Genomic DNA, 18704 nt, shown 5'->3' with positions numbered 1-18704 from the left:
CCATCTACATTCCTAACCTCCCTCCAGCACAACAGCAGGATCGGAACAACTACTCACCATTCTCCTCCTCTTGCTTCAGTTTCCCCTCTTTCTATGTTTAAGTAAATGATCAGTGCTTCTTTTGGAGACTGATTCTGTGATCTGTTCCTGCCACTTTCCCCTACATATTTCTGTCCGTTAAAAGCAACTCTGCTCACAAGTATGTTCTACACACACAATTAACAGGGCCTATTCTCCCTTACCCATAGTTTCCAGTCACCCATAAATGCTATCCTTTTCCATTTATTCTGCTCTCCCTCTCACCTGGGGGACAGTTCAATGGGTATTCACTATCTTATCTGAAGGGCCTTGCTTCACATGTCAGTAAACAGACTATTCGACCACACAGGGTATCATGGCTAAGCCAGAGCATATTTTCACCCAAGTGCACATATATATGCTTCCATTGGTCATTGTGGACTCACCATCAGGAGCTGGAAACCTGTCCAACTGCACATTAGTTAGTTTATTTCACAGAACTCACAACTGAAAAGAAGTACATTCAGCACATTGCGCTTGTGCTGGCGCTAGCTCATTAACTGGAGCAATCAACTTTAATCACCTCAACTTGGATTTTCAAGTTAACCATTTGCCTTGGATTGAAGGTAGCTGATATATTTACATTATTCCATCTTTTCCCCTACAGTTCTCAACATGGGTGGATGCTGTTATATTTGTCTTCAGCCTGGAAAATGAGAAGAGCTTTGAGACCATTTACAATTATTACACCAGGCTCACGAGCTACCGGAGTACAGCTGAGATTGCTGTGATGCTGGTGGGATCGCAGGGTAAGTGAGATGGTCAGCGCTGCTGCATATCTCCCCAACTGAATTCTTCAAGCTGACCAAGAGTGGTTCTTGTATCTTAGTGCTGCTGATTGTTGTTTATTGAAATTAGGGTGTGGAGGGAAGTTGCTGTACTGGTGGAGGAGGGAAAAACGAGAGATGCCTCCCATCCCCACTTAGTAAAGCAGACATTTCAAAACCTTGTGTTCCTGCTCCCAAAGCCAGTGGAGGGTCCTCACTGGATCTCAGTCTGTATCCGTCAATTATATCATTAGGTCCTGACTGCTATTTTAATATTTTATTTTTTGAGCTGGGAGGACACAGCAGTTTTTGCCACCAAGAAAAGTCAAGTGAGAATGGATCTGGGACCAGCAGAGGCTATTTAAGATAAGTTTATTTTCATTCTCATTGTGTTGTCAGGCACAGCAGGAGCCCAGGCCCCACAAGAAAAGCTTAGCTCTCTCCTTCCCTGAAACATCCCCACCCGCCCCCCTCCTCTTGACTCCCCTCCCCTGCCCTGCCACAAGACTGCATCTCAGAGTTCCTTTCCTCTTCATTTACCTGCATGTGGACAATTCCCTCCCACTCATACCTGGGCAGGGAGTGAGCCAGCAATGTGTTAATGAGTTAAAATGAGGTCTGCTTTCTGCCGCAGTGAGTGAGTTTCTAAATAAGGCAAAAGCAAAACACTGCAGATGCTGGAAACCTGAAATGAAATCAGAAACTGCTGCTAACTCTCAGCAGGCCAGGCAGCCTCTGTGGAGCGAGAGACAAGAGTTAATGTTTCAGGTCGATGACTTTTGACTTCACTCCACAGATAGTACCTGACCTGCTGAATACATCCAGCACTTTCTGTGTTTCAAATGAACCCAGCTACTCACCTGCCCAGACATAAAGTCAGGGCTGAGATATCTGTGACTTGAGTGTTTTTTCCACACTTGTACTTTTGCTTCTTGTCTCACATTCAGGCAGAATCTAAAAATATTGGCAACCTGACAATAGACACTTTTTTCAGCCAAATGCAATGTTCTATTGTGACACACTTGTGTGGTTCAGCAATGCAAGTCCACCAGCAAGAGGAATCTAGAGATGGAGCAATAGACCAAAGAAAAGGTTTCTGCCTATTTTCTCTCTCCTTTGTCTACCAGCTACTCCATCTCTCCTCAAGGCATTGGCTGTTTGCCTGTGATACTGTTCTCTGCCATACAGTGCTCCACTTAAGTGGTCATTTGTCACATGCCAGTCTGCACAATGAGTGTTGGAACCACAGCCAAGTCCAATCCTGCCCTTGCCTGACACAGACATTCCAGCCATTCTGAAATTCCACTCCAAATGCCCGTGCATTAGTCAGCATGACAGATTATGTAAAGACAAAAACTTGCATTTATATAGTGCCTTTCACCACCTTAGGACGTCACAAAGTACTTTACAGCCAATGAAATACTGCTGCTGCTGAAATGTGAATCTCTGCCAACACAGTTTTTTCAATTTACCCTGTGTATTTTTTTCCCCCTGTTTTCCGTAAGTTGTATGTTGGACTTCCAGTATCAGCCGGAACTTTTCAACAATGAGCCACTGCTGTGTGTCGCTGTGGTTGGCCAGTGGTCCGAATGGATCATTTTCTCATTTTTACTTCTCTTCCTCAAATTTTCTGCCCTCCCCCATCTCCAAAAGGCCTTTTAATTCTAGCTCTGTGATTGGCAAAGAGCTTGAGTGAAAAATAAGGCATGAATATACTTTGCTAAAATCGACCTTTGTCACAAAGAAGTCAATATTTTCATAAGCCTTGAGATTACAACTTATTTTATATTCCCCATTTCTCTACGCACTCACTGAAGGAAAATCCAGGGAAAACTGTGGGGTGTTAAAGCTTCAAATATGTCTTCAGCTCATAAATTTTTATAAAAATTTGCAATTCATGAGGGAAGATATTATTGTCTCAAAAGAAGCTGCAGGCTGGAAGCTTGTAAAGATGATCTTTAATCAACATCAAATTACGTGATGATGTAAGGATGTTGAGTGTCAAGTGGTATTTCAGTGTGTTGGCAGCACATCAAAAGCCCTGAAACATAGCTGTGATCAGCAGCAGTTATGAGGAGTATCAGTATAGTGTGCTTTGTCCTTTTTTGTATTGAGAAACCTAGCTGAAGGGCCAAAGTCAATAGAATGGGATACAAGAACAAGTACAGATGAGAGAGACCATTCAGCCATCATAGGAACAGAACCTGTTCCGCCATTCATTCAGTTTGTGGCTGATCTGTAATTTGACTCCATCTACCCGCCTTTGCTCCATATCTCTTGATTCCTTATCCAACCAGAATCTAAGATTCGTGATCTTGAAATATCCAATTGATCCCCAGCTTTTTAAGAAAGTTCCAGATTCTCATGAGCCTTCCCAAGAAGACGCACTTCCTAATTTCACTCTTAAGTAGCCTCACTATAATTTTAAGATTGTGCACTATCGTTTTCGATTCCCACAGAAAATAGTTTACCTGCATCTACCCTATCAAGCTTGGCCTAAATAGCCAAGTGGTTATGGTACTGGGTTTGTAACCCCAAGATCAAGAGTTCAAATCTCACAATGGCAAACTATGAAACAATGTAACTTCATCTGAAACAGATCGAAATGGGTTTGTACTCGAAAGAGTTACCCTATCAAACCCTTTTATCATTTTCAACACCTCAGTTAGATCACCCCTCAGCCTTCTAATCTCAAGAGGATACCAACCAAGTTTATGTGACGTGCCCTCATAATTTAACCCTTTTAGCCTCAGTATCATTCTGGTAAATCTGTGCTGCTGCACCCTGTCCAAGGTCAAATGCATCCTTCCTGAGATGCGATGCACAGAACTTGTGGGGTCTGACCAAGGCTCTGTATATTTAACTCATCCATAGAAGCTTACACTTGCCCTCACCTGAATTTAAAATGCCTCCACACATTTTGCATCCATTATCCTATCCTATCCTATCCATTCCAGGTATTACTCACAGCAAGGTCACCACCAGGGTTGAGAAGAGTAGCTAAGGAGACAGGAAACTTGATAGCAATATGATGCCAAGTTTGGGTTTTCAAAGCCTGAAAATTGTAGGAAGAAGGGGAGTCTGAGGGAGCTGAAAAGCTCCAAAGCTGAGGTTGTGAGAAAGAGGGTGTTACAGTAGGTGATGCTGTGATGAACATAAGAAATAGGAGTAGGCCATACGGACCCTCAAGCCTGCTCCGCCTAAGATCACGGCTAATCTTCTACTTTGACTTCACCTTCCCACCCTATCCCTCGATTATCTTAGTGCCCAAAAATCTCAATATAGTCAATGACAAAGCATCCACAGTCCTCTGGGGTAGAGAATTCTGAAGAATCACAAACCCTCTGAGCGAAGAAATATCTTCTGATCTCAATCGGACATGGCTGACCCCTTATCCTGAGACTGTGACCCTACACTCTCCAGCATCTACCCTGTCAAGCCCTCTAGGAATTTTATACATTTCAATGAGATTACCTCTCATTCTTCTAAATTACTTAAAGTAGAAAAGCTGGAAATCTGAAATAAAAACAGAACATGCTGGAAATAATCAGGTTTGACAGAAGAAGACCCAGTCTACTCAGGAAAGTCTTGATTTCAATGTGGTGAGGGTAGAGGGAGAGCATAGGTCAGGTTGGATGTCATCCTTAGAGCCTAGGGGCTCTGCCTGCGTTCCTTTCAATACCATAAAAGATTCAGAAGCACAAGGTCAGTCTGAGTCAGGTATGTAACGTAGAGATGCATTACTGCTAACCCGCTACTCTATTATGTATAACGTTACTGTGTAAAGCTGCAAGGAAATCAGTTTACTATGCTTTTAAAGTTCTAACTATTTATTTATTCAAGATTTGCCATCCCAAAAATCATTCTATTCCTAAAACTGGAGGAGTTTTATTACTATAATACTTGTAATTTTATTCTTTCATGGGATGTGAGCATCACTGGCAAGGCCAGCTTTTGTTGCCCATCCCTAATTGCCCTTGAACTGAGTGGCTTGCTAGATCGTTTCAGAGGTCATCTAAGAGTCAACCACATTGCTGTGGGTCTGGAGTCACATGTAGCCAGACCAGGTAAGGACAGCAGATTTTCTTCCCACAAGGGCATTAGTGAACCAGAGTGAACAATCAATGATAGTTTCATGGTCACCATTCCTGAGACTAGTTTTCAATTCCAGAATTATTAAATAATTGATTTTTTAATATTAATTAATTGATTTTAAGTCCCACCAGTTGCTATGGTGGGATTTGAACCCACCTGCCCAGAGCATTAGCTTGGGTTGCAGGATTACCAGTTTAGTGACATTACCATTATGCCACCCTCTCCTTTCAGCATGTCTGCCTGACTTGGAAAACTATTTGACTGAGGAAGCGCTAGTCATTTATCTGGACATGTCGACAATTAAAATAATTAATAGCAGTTGGTAAGGAATGTGAAATTAACATATGTATCTTGCAGCAACAGAAGTTACTAGTGGGGGTGTTCTGACAGGTGCCTGTCCACTATACAGCACTCATCATCTAAAAGATTTCTTCATTCCCCTACAGATGCAATCAGCGCCACCAATCCGCGAGTCATTGACGATGCTCGAGCACGAAAACTCTGCGCTGACCTGAAACGCTGCATGTATTATGAGACATGCGCAACGTATGGACTCAACGTCGACCGAGTGTTTAATGAAGGTACTGACTTTTCCCCCAGCATGAGTATTGAATCCATCATTTACCCTCCGGAATCTCTCCCAAAGGGAATGAGGAAAGGGATGAAGAGGATTGGCACAGTCACAGTCTCCTTCTGTGCTGTAAAATTCTAATGGTTTGATAAGCGGCTGTTCTTCACATGTCTATCTGTAAGCTAGTCGTCCATGAATGGCATCACAGCTGAGCCTGATCAATACTCACTTCATATTCACACATTCAGTCATGGCCACTGAATAATAATCAGGAATGGGAACCTCAGCTGATTTACTTTTCTCCTCCGTTTACCAATTGTAGTGTCCCTACTCCCTGCCAGCTGAGATCAACTCACCCAGCGCTGGGACCTGGACACCTTCACTGTTTCTGTGGGGCTCAGAATTGGTGGCTTTACCTGGAATGTGTCAGGAGAATCTGTTCCTCACCTTGTTGAGTTTCACAGTTCTCTGATGCTCCACTTGTTCTCCAGTGTTTTGTGGTACACTGGCTCGGTTCGACTGAGGTCTTTCCCCAATCAGGCAGCAACAATGTAAACGGCCATTGGCTGGCTGCTGTTGTTCAGGCTGAAAGCTCAGTTTCAATGGATTGCCCATGAAGACCTTCCTTACCGAGGGTGTGAAGTGGTAGCCAGAAAACCATTGCCCCTGTGCTCTAAATTAATCTGCAGTCTCACCAGGAATGCGTTCTATCTTATATCTAATGACATAAAATGATGCAGGATGGTTTGTAACTGTTTACAGGCCCTTACATCAGGACTTTAGTTAACACTGAAGTGGAGCAATTAAACAGTCCCCTAAGTGCCAGCTTAGCAGAGCCTTCCCAAGACATGACAGAAGAAAGAAGGAAAGGACTTGCATTTACATAGTACCTTTCACTACCTTAGGATATCCCAAAGCGCTTCACGGCCAACGAAGTAGTTTTGAATATCCTAACATATCCTAACTTGCACCAAGCCCCATTCACCCATTACCCCCAAGCTCACTGACTTACACTGGTTCCTGGTCCGACAACATTTCCATTTTAAAATTTTCATCCTTGTTTTTGAATCCCTCCATGGCCTTGTCCCTCCCTCACTCTGTAACCTCCACCAGTCCTACAATACTCTGAAATATCTGCTCCTCCAATTCTGGCCTCTTAAGCACCTCCAATTTTAATCACTTCACCATTGGCAGTCGTGCTTTCAGCTGCCTGGACCCTAAGCTTTAGAATTCCTTCTTGAATTTCTGCCTTCTCTCTCTCCTCCTTTAAGACCCTTCTTAAAACCTACCTCTATGACCAAGCTTTTGATCATCTGACCTAATATCAACTTATGTGGCTCGGTGTCCAACTTTGTCTGATAACACTCCTGTGAAGCACCTTGGGGTATTTTGCTACCTTTAACGGTAGCAAAAGCTGAGACAATGGAATATCTATTTGTCCAATAAGTCTTTTTCAGGGGAGGGTGAATTCACTGCTCTGATAGGCTGTTGATCATGAATGTGCTGGAATGGAATATGACCATTTGTTAGCTGAAATAGAAATGAACAAGTGCAGTTTCAGCTCTTACTATTTATTTTTGAGCTGAGTTACTGCTGGCCTCTGTGCACCGCAGATTCTTGTACTGGATGATCAGCAGTGCACTGACAAGTGCTAATAATTATTAGCTGAACCTTGGCTAGTTGAGCAGCTGTGACAGGAAATCTTACTTCTGTGAGAAAAGTGGAAACAGGAAGGCTTAGAGGAGGAAGGCTAAATACAGCGTCCACACTGCAGCTGCTTCAGAAACAGTGCAGCAAGCCGAGTGCGTGACAAGCCGATCCAGAAAATGTCAGTATATTTGGATATTAAACAAGATCAGGTGTGATTGCTGGTAAGCTCTTTCAAGTCTCTGGGTAACATGAGGTTGCAGCTCAATTAATTGCTGTCTTTTATTTCTCCTCCGAGATATATCTGTACTCTGAATGATCTGCTTCAAAATCCTGGAGCAAATTTTAATATGTATTGCTCACAATCCTAACCCTTTCCATTTGCATAACAGGCACGCATTATCAGGGAGTCGGGCACAACGGAAGATCACACAAATCAGGCACTCTAACCGCCATCTCCAAAATCCCAAATTGCATTCCCATCAGGTGAAGCTTTGCACCAGGAGTGCTGAATTGTAAAATTCACCCTTGCCCCTGTTTGGTGGTTTGGAGGGATTTATTTTTTTCCCTCAACACTGTGTTAACCTGTTTCAAATAAAAAGTAGAAATTTCAAAGGAATATCTTAACTGCTCATTGCTAATATCTCAAGGGGTAACTTTGGGGCTTTAGTGTTTCTTAAACAAGTGGTGCAAAAGAGAATCCATGAAAGAATAATCAGACGTAAACTCTGGGTGTAATGGGATTGATGAGCTGAATGAACAACTCCCCCTCTGGATTTTCTCATACCAATGCAGGGGTACTATCATCATTGCTGCACTCACTATTTGGGAACACTTGATCACTTGATGCTTTAAATTTCCACCCTCCCCACCGCCCCCCATTCCACCCCCTGCCCCACTTAACTCTGTTTTGCATGATCTCAACTGTATTTTGGCTGCTTGAAGATCTTTCATTACAAACTTAATGTCTTTTAAATTATAAATTTTTATCTGTAAGTGTTTGTTTCCACCCCCCACCCCCCCAACCTGATGACCATTTCAAAACAAGTTGCCAAAAACAACTTTAATTTAAATGTTTTTGCCTTGCAGTTGGCTGAAAATGTTTCCCAATGAATTGGAACTTGCAGCTTGCACAAAATGCACCTACAAAAGGACAGGATACTGACCCACAATCTAGTCGAACAATTTTAAGGAAAAGGAACTCTGCTGGTTCTAATAATTGTTTTAGCAAAGTCAGCTATTAAAGGGGTAGTCTTGATACAGAAATGTTGGTCAAAGAAAGGTCAAATGCTGTACTATTTTTATCAAAACTTATTTATATAGTTTAGTTTTTAAGTTGTCTTTCTCACACACATGAAGTAACTTTGGCGAAAAAGCACTGTCCCCTGTTGTGGCTGCTGTTCTTCCTCAGCAACCCTCACTGAGATCCGTTAAGACATTCTACCCCAGTGTGAGGCAGTCACTGGCAATGGCCTTTCTCTATATCTGTCAATAAAATTGGCAAATGGACTCTTGGAGTTATAGGCTTCCTGTTGTCTTGTGACAATCTGACATACTTGTTTTCATCTTTTAGTTTCAGAGCCCCTCTGTGCCCTGTTAACAAAATGTGGCCTCTTGACCAGCAATTTTACAAGAAGCCTCACTTTTATTTTTCTTTCAGTCACACAGAAGATCTCAGCCATTAAGAAGCAGCATCTTTTTGCCACATCGTGCAAGTCTCTGCCAAGCTCTCCAAGCCATTCAGCTGCCTCTACCCCGGTCTCTACCATCCACAGCAGCCAGGTGAGAGAGTAGAGAATGATAACAGCAGGAAACATATGCTACATCTTCCATCAATCATTGAAAGATTTTGGTGTAGAAAATATTCAGCCCATGATTGAGATACTGGGTTGGTGACTTCACTCCCAGGCCTCTCAAAAAACTGCCCACTCAGGTGCTGTATGTGTCTAGGGAAGGATTTTCCCTCCAACTTTTCTTCCCGCTCTGTCAGGAAGCAGCTTCTATTTTCCCAAAAATATGCTTTATTCATAGGATTATTAAAGGTACATTACATAACAATTCAAATTTGACATTGCATAATGTGCAATACAGATCAGCTTCTTTTAATACCATGCATGAGGTGCCTCACTACACTTGTCATTACAAGTTATATTTACAATGTATATTTACATTTCATGTCAAACATTCCCTGGCGTATATAGCCCAAAAGGTTTTACCCAAGTTCCTGCCCCTTAGTATATCATTGTGGGAGGGCCTTAGGCAGCGGCCTTTCCCCATTAAGCCTTTGTGGTGGCTTGTCCCGAGTTTTAGTCTGTCACTCAGCATGTAGTCCTGGACCTTGGAATGTGCCAGTCTGCAACATTCAGTCGTCGACAACTCTTTGCACTGGAAGACCGGCAAGTTTCAAGCAGACCAAAGTGCTTTCTCAATGTACTCTGTCACCGAGTTGATGTTTATCTCAGTGTGTGTCCCTGGGAACAGCCCATAGAGCACTGAGACAAAAAAACACTGCATCTCTTTCCAGACCTGCTGTTGGGAAATAGCTTGGCTTCCATTGGGCAGGAGAGTGGGGACTGGAAATTCAGTGTGTGGGAGGTAAGTCAGGGTCCCACATCCCAATATACCCCTTCAAAGGCAAATCTGAACCTATTGGCCAAAGACAGTTCTTAGTCCTACCATGTTGTGTTGGCTCAGCTTAGTATTTTAGCTGAGTAAGTGCCACAGAACAAATTCAATGTTCATTATATTGGACGTGTTGTATGTCTCTTAGCTCTGGGCAAATTCACAATTACTACCTTTGCTTCAGGCATGTAATTAAAGTATCATATGACTTCCAGCAAACTAAACAGCTGTTTTGTGTGATGTACTCAAGGGCTGGAACGAGACCTGTTTACTGTTTGCCTTTAAGCATTAATAATAGCCTGTGAAGCTCTTTGCTACTGTGGATCAATATGCTGTATAGTATGTACCTCAATTACTGATCAGTGTACACTCTGGCAGTTCAGTCCGTGTCATTGTCTTGTGATTAATTTGAATTAGAGCTTGCAAAAGTTTTTTTTGGGTCAGCAGTGTGTCTGACACATCTAAACCCAGTGTCATGTTTAAGAGTCTCCAAACAAACTGCTGAGAAATCCACACAGGAGGAGTTTCTCTTTGCATGACATGGAATGCTCGGAGTGTTCCACATCTCACTCGGCTAACTCCAACAGCTTCTACAGTGGTTGGAAGAGTCCAGAGTTAGGAACACCTAGGATTATGCAGAGGTACTGTTGGAGTTTAACCAGTTAAACCTGTGCAGTTTGCCTGTACAGAATACTGCCAGTCACCTTGATGTCCAAGTCTAGTGCCATGTTTCAGGCTTATTTGTTACTAGTAGCTCAATCCAGATCCTTGTGGCAAACTGTGACCCAAATGAATTCCTTTCAGGCACAAATGGGCTTCTTACAATATATCAACAAGGTTCTGTATTCAAATGTGTTCTTTTAAAATAATTTCCTGCACTCATGGTAAATGTGAGCAAACTGCTGCGTAGATGCAAGGAGGCAATCCCTCAGCACCAGCTGCCTTGGCTGTGTACAGAATCACCTTATAAATAGTATTTCCATTATAATGAAGGTTTTACTGTACCTTCAAATCCAATGTCACTTGAAAGAATGTCCTGGAAGAATCTTATTGCTTGATCTTTAAAGTTTTGATGGTAACTCCACTTCAATCTTTTCCTCCTCCCCACTCCGTACCTTTTGCAGGCAAGCAATGGTGGAAACATGAGTGATTATTCCTCTTCTCTTCCCTCCACTCCAAACATCAGTCATCGGGACCTGCGGGCTGATGTTTGCCAAGCTTCTGGTACCCCTGGTTCTGTCCGCAAACACTCGAAAAGACGCTCAAGTCTGTTTGCTGTAAGTATTTATCTGTTGGATTCAGTGAGATTGTTCAGGAAACAGTTCACAAGAATTTTGAGAGAAAATTGCTGGTGTTTTCCAGCAAAGTGTGTTAGTCCTTGTTTGAGCACGCTCACTTGATGGTAAATTGCCTGGTTATCAATTGGTTGAGGTGCTGCTTGCATTCACTCAGGGTTTGAAGTTGTGCAGTGTTGTATTTGTGAGGAATGTTTAGAGAGGCTCCCAATGAAATAGAAGCCCATGAAAATCCTGCCAGTTTCAGGGTTCCATATTTAAATGCACCACATGATGTGATGCTGAGCTCTACAGGTTAGGAGAGTTTCAGGGCATTGCCCCAGGATGAGTTTGCTGACCTAACCAGAGTGAGGTGTGTTACAGTTGGTGTTGCAATCAGTTCTGAAGAAGAGTCATACTGGACTCGAAATGTTAACACTGTTTCTCTCTCCACAGATGCTGCCAGACCTGCTGAGTTTTTCCAGCGTTTTTTGTTTTTGATACAATTGGCTTCCTTGGTTTGGAGAACAGGATTCCCATTCCTGACAGCACTCCAATGACACTGTTATCCAGCAGAAGCGTTTAGTGATTAACAGCTCTGGATGTTTCTAGAATAAGAACATAAGAAACTGAAGCAGGAGTAGGCCATTCGGCCCTTTGAGCCTATTCCACCATTTAATAAAATCATAGCTGATCTTCGACCTCAACTCTACTTTCCCCACCCAATGTCTCTTAGTATCCAAAAATCTATTAATCTCAGTCTTGAATATATTCAGTGACGGAACATCCAGAGCCCTCTAGGGCAGAGAATTTGAAAGATAATGTGTCGAAGCTGATTTTGGATGATGCAGTGGTGTTGGATGAGCAATGAATAGGGAGAGAGGAGAATAGCTGGAGCTTATTATGCTAATCTATTAATTAGTTCACTCATTCTTGGTACATGATACCACATGGCAGGCTATAATTTCAGGCCCTGAATCCCCCATGTGGTAAATTAATCTCAAGCTATATTGTCCAACACAGGGATGCACCAGAGGGGAAATCAGCAGGGGAGCTATCCTGTCCCCAGGAGAGTCCTTTGCTCGGGGCAGTTCTGGATGAGGCCTCAAAAGAGGATTTTTGTTCTCCCGGGTAAAGATGTGGGGAGACCCAAGTCAGAAGAAAAGAAGAAAGCATTTTTTTTTTAAATTGCTAATTCTTAGGTTGCTACATGTATGATCTTTCTGGAAATGTATAGATAATTTTGTGTAATAAACTAGTAAACTGCTACTATATTAATCTCAGAAGTGCCCCTGTACTAGCTCAGGGACATTAAGGCCGTATTTAGCTCCATAGTTCCTTCCTGATTGAGATTAGCCAAGTCCACACTAACTGGACATTGATAGTTACCTGGGCAAAGTAATTTTTTAATATTAAAAAAAAACACATGGTGTAGCCAACGTGGTTAGGATTTTGGATAATTTCCATGTTGGTGTCATTCAATTGCCCCTGTCCTGTGGAGCTCAGTGGCCCAGTTGTACATCCCATTACCATGACTTGTTTCTTGGGCTCTTATACAGGACATCATACAGCCAACAGGGATCAGTGCACCTGGCTTTCTATGTTTTGTTTAATGTGAGCATTTTGTTGTCCTTACGGGGTTGGTGGGGGGGTCTCTCTATTTAAAGCATGATGCCAAAATATCAAAGTGCATTAACTAATCCAGTTGAATCCTGACAAGTGCTTTAGCTATGGAGCCAAGAGATTTTATGCTTCGGTTCAGATGCGTGTGAATCAGAATTTCCACAACCTGTGGATTAGTACAGGCAGTTCTCAGATCTTTGGCTATGTGGACTGCAGTACCTTCAGTATAAATTTAACTAAGAGACTATTGACGATTTTAGAATAAGACTGCTTTCTGTCCTGGTCTGTCTCTTTGTCTCACTCTTTTTCTCCATTGCTCTCTTTCACCCTCCCTCTGTCTGGGCACTACACTAGGACATTACACCTCAGGCAAAACATCATGATTGGCTCAAATATCATATTTAAGATGAATGATAACAGTTTCAGACTGCTTACTCAGCAACAATCACAGAACAAAACAATCACCACTTGATTTACTAATTGGTAGTCGTTTTCCAGCTCCCAATATCAACCAGCAGAAAAGTAGCCAATAAAAGTGCTCATGGTTTTTTTTTGCAAACTGGTTTGAGCAATCATCTCTAACAAAATAAACTCCAGAAAAAAATGATTAAACCTATCCATCCAGTTGTCTCCACAGTTGTTGCAATTCCATGCAGCTATGTTTTCTTCCAGAGGTATGTCCCTGAGGGTCTTAAGCTTCAGTGGTTCTGTGATCTTCAGCTGTTGACCTGGGTTTTGCTGACCATTTTGCTCCCACCCCACCCCCAAAACTACCACCTTAAGAGTGGGTGCCATTGTGCGTGTATTTTTGCCAGCTTCATTTCTGGATCGACTCACTGAATGATTGATGACCACCTGTCTGTGTGGTACATGGCTGAGTAAACTCTGAGTTGGAATAAGGGAGAAAGGGATCAATAATGTGCAGATGGGTGGCCAAGGGCTGCAGTCTGCTCCTAGCATCCTATTCCAAATGTAACCTAAGTTATCATATGCTATGCATCACTATTAAAGACTGAGTTTTGAGGAGGAATCCCTGCTTCACTAGCTCCTTGTTTTTGTGAGAACAACAACAGCTTACATTCATATACATCTTTTGATATCATGAAATGCCTCTGAATCACAAAGTTCCAGATTCAAGTCCAACTCCAGGATTTGAGCACAAAAATCAAGGCTGACACTCCAGTGCAGCACTGGACTGTCTTTCAGATGAGATGTTAAACCAAGGCCCCATCTGCCACCTCAGGTGGATGTAAAAGATCCCATGGCACTATTTTGAAGAAAATCAGGGCAGTTATCCCCAATGCAAAAACAGAATTACGTGGAAAAACTCAGCAGGTCTGGCAGCATCGGCGGAGAAGAAAAGAGTTGACGTTTCGAGTCCTCATGACCCTTCGACAGGACTTGAGTGAGTCCAAGAAAGGGGTAAAATATAAGTTGGTTTAAGGTGTGTTTGGGGTGGCGGTTTGGGTGGTGGGAGAGAGAGAGAAGTGGAGGGGGAACCCCCTCCACTTCTCTCTCTCTCCCCCCCACCCAAACCCCCCCCCCCCCCCCCCAAACACACCTAGCCATTATTACATTACTGTTTGTGGGAGTTTGCTGAGCGCAAATTAGCTGCTGCATTTCCCACATTACAACAGTGACCACACTTCAAAAAATACTTCATTGGCTGTTAAGTGCTTTGAGACATCCCATGGTCATTAAAAATACTATATAAATGCAAGTCTTTCTTTCTTCCTTTCTTTCCAGAAGCTTCACAAATAGGCATTGGGAAAAGGAGACTGAGTCAGTGAGAAGACAGGAAGCTTAGTCAAAGAAATAAGTTTTGGCAAGTATTTTTTTAAGAGGTGGAGAAGTTTAGGGAGGAAGTCCCAGAGGATGGGCCCAAGTCAAGTGAAAACCTGCCACCAATGATGGGCCAAGGAAAGGTGAATGTACAGGAGATGTCTGAGATATAGATCATTCTGGAGGGAATGCGGGGCTGGAAGAAGTTGGAAAGAGAGGGTGGGGTGAGGCCATGGATGTGAAGATCAGAACAAGGATTTTAATTATAACTCATTGGTGTATGTTGTTCAAGAATGGAATGGGCAGGACAGGATACACGTGGTAGAGTTTTGAACAGATTGGAGTTGACAGACAGCAAGGAGAGCATTGAAATAATTGACTCTGGAGATAACCAAGGATGTCCCAAATTTTGCATCTGCCTTGGATAGTCTCTTGGGTCCAACAGTGCAAGTTACTCCCATAAGTGATCCCCATATCTTTCTTAGTGCAGCAGGACTGTTTAAAATTTAATCATGTGATAACATACCCTGGAGCGGGGAGGCATAACATTTAGGACCCTTGTGTGATCTGAACTGGATATTGTGCCTTTCACACATGTGTCGTAACATGCACTTCTCCAGCCTTTCATTGCCGGATTCAAAACACTTTAGTTGGGACAGATGTGAATCATAAAGCTGAATTCTTTTACTGACTTTACTAGAACTGTTCCAGTGCTGAGAGGATCAGAGGCTGGAGTAGAGACAATCAAACCCAGAGTTTCCGGAGAGATAGGTACGGAGCTGGGAGGCTGTGAAACTCATTTCATTGAACCTGTCGGCAATCTGAAGGTTAATTGTTTTTCAAAATGTTACCTTTTCTATTCTGCTGACTTGCTTGATAAAGGATTCAGAGTCTGTTCGTCAATTGAATGGCCTTTTCTGAGAAGTACAAACAGCTGGTCAGCCATTCAGAATCAATGGCTTTTTTCCCCCGTGAAAAATGAGCTATTGGTCTCGATTTTTCATCTCTGTAGCTGGAAAACCAAATCCCTTACTTGCTTTGAGAGTAAAGCTGAACCTCACCAGGAGGACAGGACACCACAGTGTATGTGAAGGATGCCAGGGAAACGGTCACGGTAGTGCAATATTACAATAGTGGCGCCATTGTATGCAGCAGTACAGTGGCTTTTCAGACTTGCTGGCAGATAGGGGTGGTCATGTGTTTATATTTGCTCTCGCTATGGTCTGGCACTGATTCAGCTACTTGCTCTGCCTTTATAGAGTGAGGCCTTAGTAGTACATTTATTCAGATAACCTTCACCACAGTAATGACTCCAAGGTATTTAGTTCTAGGCAGAGGGAGGGTTAATGAGAGCAAGCCCTTCAAGCTTTGGTTTGACACCATGTTTTCATTCCATCCACAGACTCGGCGGGGAAGTGATTCAGAGAGGAGGAGTCTGGACAGTAAAGCAGATAACATTGGAAGTGGCCGTGCAATCCCAATTAAACAGGTGGGTTTCAGCACCATGATGGCAGACACAAGACTGAAGAGTGCATGACAAATATCAGTTGAGCTCCTCTTTGCCTCTGTCCCCTGATCTTGACTGCTCAGGATGGGAGAGTGATCCACGGCTCAGTGTGGAAATGCATGGCCAGGGGAAATCTGGACCATTCATCCCTTGTTTATGTCAACTGACCAGGGTTGGATACTAGTTAGGTGTTCTACAGTTGTCCCTAGTGCTCCTGGATTAGGCAGGCAGAAAAGAACATTCAAAAGGCTTCCCTGCTCTTGATCAGTATCCTGTGACTCCTGTTGGAAAATATGCTTGGTGGATGAAATCATACTTTGTAGTAATGTCTTTACAGTTGAATAGCCACTATCCAGGTACTTGGATGGAGAATGGCCGCTTGGACAACTTAGTATCCCAGAGAGATGCTCTTGATATCTGTCCAGATGTACCTAAACAAGGGTCCAAATCTTCATGAGAGGAAATTAGGATGATACACTGGAGGGAAGGCTGTCACCCCTGATTGTTCTGTCAGATAGTCCATATCACCACCTCCATCATAATTAAGAACAAGTTGCAAACCCTTCAAAACATACTCATCATTAAACCTATAAATTCAAACAGTTAAAAACCTGAAGGACTTGAATGTTAAACCCTTTCCATCTCCACTGTCCTATTCCATATTAAGATCCAGACCTCACTTGCCTCCACTGGCTTGCCATCGAACGCATTGATTTCAAAATCCCCGTCCTCATATACAGATATCTCTCTGGCCTCGCCCTATTATACCACCACCTCCAGCTAAACATTGGCTCTCCATTATTGTTCAGACTTTGCATTTCTGTGTTCCACCATCAGTAACAGAGCTTTCAGGTGTATCCACGCTCTCTCCCTAGCCTCCTTATCCTTGCTAAATCTGCCCCTCTTCAACAAAAATTCCTCAAAACATCTGCCCTAATCTGCTTCTCCCAGTTCCTGCTCAGTGTCCATTACCTTCTCCACTTCCCCCTGACCTCCCACCCACCCACCCACTAACTTTGTGAAATGCCCTGAGACATTTTGTTAATTAAAGGCATTTTATGAACAGAAGTTGTTCTTCATAAAGGTGCATTAAAATTACCGCAAACTTATTAGTTCAATATGCAGGATCTTTATTTTTTGGCCAATTTCCTGTTTTCTGTTCCCACACCAGGCCGGTGCCACTAAAGATTTGCTTGAGCTAAGAGGAGGAGAGAAACTGGATTGTGAACTCTCAAACACTGCAGGGGGTTTATTTCCCTTCCATCAAGAGGTCAAATATGTCAGAAGTGAATGTGGGAATGTGGGTTTGATGGCTTGATTGGTCTTTTTTGTTCCAACTGTTTAACTTTGCCCCTCTTCAGTTGTCTGCCTTTGTGAAAGTGTTGACTGTTCCTGGGTGTAATTCCATGACCATGAGCACCAGGCAGCCTCCAGTAGCTTTAGTTTAGTAACATATGAATACATTAAAGTTACAATTAAGAAATAGGCCATCTGGCATTTACCCTCCATACGAGCAAATAGTCCAGATCATATTTAGCTCACCTGTTCCCATTTTCTTTCATGCACCTACTCAATGTTGGCATTGCCTCAGTCACTAATCCTGGAAATGAATTCCACAGCCTCTGTGTGAACATGTTTCTCCTGCCATCTGCTCTAAGTATCTTGCATTTGATGTGTGCGTGGACCCTCATTCTCGACCCCTCAACTACCGGAAATAGTCTGCTTTTATCCAATCCTTTCTACCTTCAAAAAAACTGTTATTACACCGTCTCGCAATCTGCTTTTCTGAAATGAAGAAAGGCCTAACTCCCCAAGTTTATCTTGAGCTAATATACATGGGTGAGCAGGCGAGCTTGTAAGGAGAGTGAGGCTTGCTTCACGGATCTTGGTTTTCACAAGTGTGTTTCCTTACAGGGTGTGTTGTTGAAGAGAAGTGGAAACTCATTAAACAAAGAGTGGAAGAAGAAGTATGTTACACTGTGCAACAATGGTATCTTGTCCTATCATCCCAGTTTACACGTAAGTGTACTCAGTTAGTTTTGGCTCACCAAAGGGCCTTGCAGCCAAGGCAGACATGCCTGTGAAAATCACAACTCTTGTGCTTAAGGAAATAGTATTTTTATTAAGCAGCCATGGCACTGCTTATGGTAGGTTGGGAATGTGCTGTTTTCAAGATCTCAGGGCCTTTATACTCTGTAATGCACAATGTATTATTCTGTTGCTAAAGTGCAAGTGGGTCCAACTTGGTGTATCCCTCTAAGGGCCTGAGGTGAACTTCCTGCAACTTCCCGGGTCAGTTAGAGGCTCCTGGATGATCCTCAGGTCAATCGTAAGTCAGACTTTTTCACATTTTCCTAATTAAAAATAGGATTGAAATTCCACAGGGATTTCCCACCAGACTCCCTATGATACCCCGAGGGTCTCTGACGGATTGCCTCCATCACCCTGAGCATTTCTGAACTCCCTCCCAGCCCAAGGGCCTCCGACGGGCTACTTCCATTACCCGAGGGTCTCCAGCAGATTCCTAGCGTCACCCATCATTTGTTAACTTGTGTTTCCTGACGAACAGCTTCATCAAGACATGGGATCTCAGTGCTGTGAAATCAACAATTTTTCCACTTTTGGCATCAATGTCAGCATTAAGCACTCAGCTCAGTAAAGACACAGGCCACATACAGTCTTCCTGTTGGAAAATGCCAGAATGGCATTTACAATGTTCATGGATACTGCCCAAGAAG

General features: G+C 42.9%; 1 protein-coding gene across 2 annotated transcripts in view; it reads left to right on the top strand.

Moving 5' to 3' along the window:
• LOC121273261 (arf-GAP with GTPase, ANK repeat and PH domain-containing protein 1-like) overlaps window positions 1–18704 on the top strand; it is a 134340-nt gene that overhangs the window by 90753 nt on the left and 24883 nt on the right. Inside the window, exons 5-10 of one of the 2 annotated variants that reach the window (XM_041180291.1) lie at window positions 686–827; window positions 5387–5521; window positions 8819–8940; window positions 10905–11057; window positions 15862–15948; window positions 17881–17985. In XM_041180291.1, coding sequence (XP_041036225.1) covers window positions 686–827; window positions 5387–5521; window positions 8819–8940; window positions 10905–11057; window positions 15862–15948; window positions 17881–17985 — 744 coding nt within the window. Of the gene's footprint in view, window positions 1–685; window positions 828–5386; window positions 5522–8818; window positions 8941–10904; window positions 11058–15159; window positions 15287–15861; window positions 15949–17880; window positions 17986–18704 lie in introns of those variants that run through there. The other variant, XM_041180292.1, reaches the window with a different exon arrangement.

This window comes from Carcharodon carcharias, chromosome X (genome assembly GCF_017639515.1).
Source record: "Carcharodon carcharias isolate sCarCar2 chromosome X, sCarCar2.pri, whole genome shotgun sequence".
In the NCBI taxonomy this organism is placed as follows: domain Eukaryota; kingdom Metazoa; phylum Chordata; class Chondrichthyes; order Lamniformes; family Lamnidae; genus Carcharodon; species Carcharodon carcharias.
This window is presented reverse-complemented; position numbering and strand designations above follow the sequence as displayed.